Genomic DNA, 3,520 nt, shown 5'->3' with positions numbered 1-3,520 from the left:
GTCCCCTCGCTGGGTGGATGCGTTTCCTTGGGCACCGGAGCTGCGTGTGCTGCTCCCTCCGCTGGCAGCAGCTCCTTCAGAAGGATATTCAAAGAGCCTTGCCAAAGGGGAACCTGAAAGAGGCTTTGAGATTCAATGATGCTCCAAGAGCTTTATAACTTAATCTTTTTGCCATATAAGTGCCTGGGACCAGCCCTTTCAGCAGCCTGCATCTCTGGTGAGGTTTATTTTTCCCATACGGCTGGCCCAAACGCACACGAGCCATGGTAAAGTCCACATCACCTCCTCAATCTGATGCTGCAGATCCCCGCTGCTGTGGGACCAGTAACTGCCTTCCTCCCCAGCCTGGGGTTTGGGAAGTGCTGCCTCCACACTCTTCTTCTGAATGGTTTCTGCCTGGCCTGGATTGGGATGGGCTTCAAACCTGGAATTGGCTCTCCCCTCCTTATCTGCTGGCCCTTCTCCTGCTGGGCTCGCCTTGCAGCCCCCCTCCCTAATATCAGCCCTAAAACCTGCTGACCCCTCTTTCTCCCCTGGCAGGATAAGAGATTTGCCTCAGGGAAATACCAAGATGTTTATGCGGAGCTGAATCACATTAAGGTGCGTTCGGAGCGAGAGATCGAGCAACTGAAGGAGCACCTGCGCCTGGCCATGGCGGCTCTGCAGGAGAAGGAGTCGCTCTGCAACAGCCTTGGCGAGTAACGGTGAGCACCGGGGATGCGGTGAAGTCCCCTGCGGGTGCAGGTGGCTGAGACTGGCTGCCCTGCTTTGACATGAGGATGGGAGCTGCTGGTTCCTCCCACTCCACTCAGTGCTGAAACTTTAGGCTTAAACTCTTCCTTCTCTGCTTCTTGCATCCTCTCATCCTGCACCCTTGGCCCTCCTGTTGTCCTTGGTGTTCTCCCAAGGTCCCCAGCCCCTTTCTCTTGATGTTCCTGCGGCCAGTACCAAGTGCTGCTCAACCAGGCTGGAGGTGGGAGCCGGCCACATCCTGGCCTTCACCCCATGGCTTGGATGACAGCGTGGGGGTAGTTATGTGCTACCTACATAGGTGACACTTTTGCTGCGTTCGCCTTTGAAGCGGTTTCCCTATCGCAGCATGGAAATTTTAGGTCTGCATCAAAGGAGCCCTGATTAGACCCAACCTTCCTCCTCCCACACTCACCTACAGGCATCCCTGCCGTGGCTGAGGAGGAAAGCAGGGTGACGGGAATGAGGGTATCTTGTTGTCCGGAGTGCTTGGATGCGGTGGCCATCGGGATTGGGGTCACCCTGCTCCGTCAGCGCTTGCTGGTGGGTGCCGAGATGGGTCTGTAGCAGGGCACCAGACGGCCATCTCCCGGGGGAGCAGAAGGGACAACATTTCTGCGCTCAGTGGAGTCTTTCTAAACCATTTCTGGTTTTGTCTTTCTCTAGGTCTGCTCTTCGTTTGTTACTCTGTTCTTGTTTTGTATTTGCTCCATTCCTCACTTGCGAGGAGGGGGAGGTTGAATCCCATCCGTTATCGCCTTGGTGAGGAATCCTACACACCCCCTAACCTCCTCCCTCCCCTCCCAAAGCTTTTTTGATGAAGCCCTTTTGCCTGTGTACCTGAGCACGTTGTTTGGACTGGCTCCTTACATGCACCTTCTTCAGGATTTTATATGTGAAAATTATATTTTATAGAGGAATTTTTTTCCCCCGGGAAGAAGGGGAAGAGGAGGGGGAAAACTTTTGCTACATCACCAGCATTTTCTAACCTGAAAAAGAGAATCTGGTTTTCTCCCCCTCCCCGGTCCTGTTACTCCCGGCCACACAGCTGTGTATTCCCTCTTCCAAATGTCTCCACGACCCCCTGGGGTGTACGGTGAGGACCACGGTCCCTCCCTGTGCCACTACCAGGAACCCACGGAGAAGACATGCAAGCCATAGGAGGGAGCTGCCGGGGCAGTCTGCCATGGATGTGCTTGCCTGGGATTTTTGAAAAAGGAGACCTTGGCAAGAGTCTGCATGATCGAGCTCTCTCTGTGACTGTCCTTTGGCTCCTTCAAGAACCCAAATTGGCAGGAGCCCAGAGCCACAGGGCTTCTCCTTTGCAGGGAAGAGGAGCTGTGAGGCTGCTACTGCACCCCCCGGAGCCAACCCCCCTCCTCCAAGGTGGCAGCTGCTGCTGCTGCTCTGCTGCACCCTTCAACTTTTAACTTAATAAAATCTTCCCCTTTCACTGAAAAAAAAAAAATGTGTTCCTCGAGGGGAAGGCTTGTCACATGGCTCTGACCCAGTGTGGTGGTGGGGAGGTCATTTTTCCAGGTTCCTGTGTGATTTTTGGGGCATCCTGACCCATTGCTTCCTTCCGTCTGGCCGGAGAGCGAGAGGAGCCCTGCAGTGCCGTTATCCAGCTGTCTTGCTCCACCTTTGGGTTTGGAGGGGGGAAATAATCTGCTTCACCGCACCGCTCTGAAAATCCCCCGTGGACCCTCAGCCCCACGGAGGAAGGGCTGAGCCTGGGCTGTGTTCGTAAATCCAGTATGGGAGGGGGCAGATGGCACTGCAAATTACTGGCAGAGTAAGCAGATCCTGGGGATCTGGAACGCTTTCCTCCTGGTTTTGAGTGAATCACATTGCTTTTTTGGCAGGATGGAGGACCTCAGGGTGACTGCTCCTCGTTCAGCCCCATCCCAATGTAAACGTGAGCTGTTGCTGTGCGGAGAGGCTGCTGGCAATTATGGAAGAGCCGTAATTGCGGGCTCGTGCCAGGGCTGGAGGTGACAGCTGAAAAGGGGAAGACGAAGGGAGTCGAGGAGGACCCTTGGATGGAGATGACGGATGCATGGGCTGGGAGGCCGGTGTACTGCGAGATGTGGGGATGGGAACAGGGTGTAAGGACGTGGTGGCAGTCGCAGTGAGGAGTTAGGGCAGCGTGTGATAACCTCGCCGTGGTACCGGCAGCGCCTGGGGGCAGGGGGGGTACGCGCAAATACAGACCTGCTCCTCCATGAGCACGGCTGTGCCAACTGCTTTCCCTAGGTAAGGCAAACGGCTTCGTAAGCCACAAATTCCAGTAAAACTGGGTTGTAGGCTTTAGTCACGTGTGCGAGGCCCTTGGGCAACCCAGCGGATGGTGCAAGAGGGCAGGTATGGAGTTTGGCAGCCAGCTGGTACCCATTGCACCCGGGCAGAGCCTGGGCTTGCTCTGGCTGATGCTTGGCCTCCTGCCTCTGGCCTGGAAACCTTCCCGTCCCTGCGCTGCCCAAGGTCCGGGCTTTTCCCTCTGCCTCCCGGCAGGACCTAGCTGTTACCATTGAATTTAGGATGGGGCGAGCATTCAGCGTGCTGGGGGCTGAGATGGGAAGGAAGGCAAGAGGCGATGGAGCAGCTCAGGCAACTGCTTCCAGGCTGCCAGGTGTGGTCTTGCCATGGGAAATTGGTAGGGACCAAGAAAGGAGGGGAAAAAAAAGGGGGTTCAGGGCACGGTGTTGCAGGCTGGGGGGGGGGGGGCATCATTTTTAGAAAAAAACACTCTTCAACCAACCCTCTGGAT

At 55.7% G+C, this 3,520-nt stretch overlaps 1 protein-coding gene across 1 annotated transcript in view; it reads left to right on the top strand.

Annotated features, from left to right (window-relative positions):
• The window catches only part of TRIOBP (TRIO and F-actin binding protein), a gene marked incomplete at its 5' end in the record, with an annotated part of 9,184 nt that extends 8,482 nt beyond the window's left edge, over nucleotides 1-702 (top strand). The window contains one exon of the mRNA XM_009708293.1: nucleotides 541-702. Within this exon, the coding sequence (XP_009706595.1) occupies nucleotides 541-702 (162 nt within the window). The remainder of the gene's footprint in view (nucleotides 1-540) is intronic.
• Nucleotides 703-3,520: the final 2,818 nt, after the last annotated feature.

Source organism: Cariama cristata, unplaced genomic scaffold (assembly GCF_000690535.1).
Source record: "Cariama cristata isolate BGI_N322 unplaced genomic scaffold, ASM69053v1 scaffold8449, whole genome shotgun sequence".
NCBI classification, from domain to species: Eukaryota; Metazoa; Chordata; class Aves; order Cariamiformes; family Cariamidae; genus Cariama; species Cariama cristata.
The sequence above is the reverse complement of the archived record's forward strand: the minus strand, read 5'-3'. Positions and strand labels throughout refer to the sequence as shown.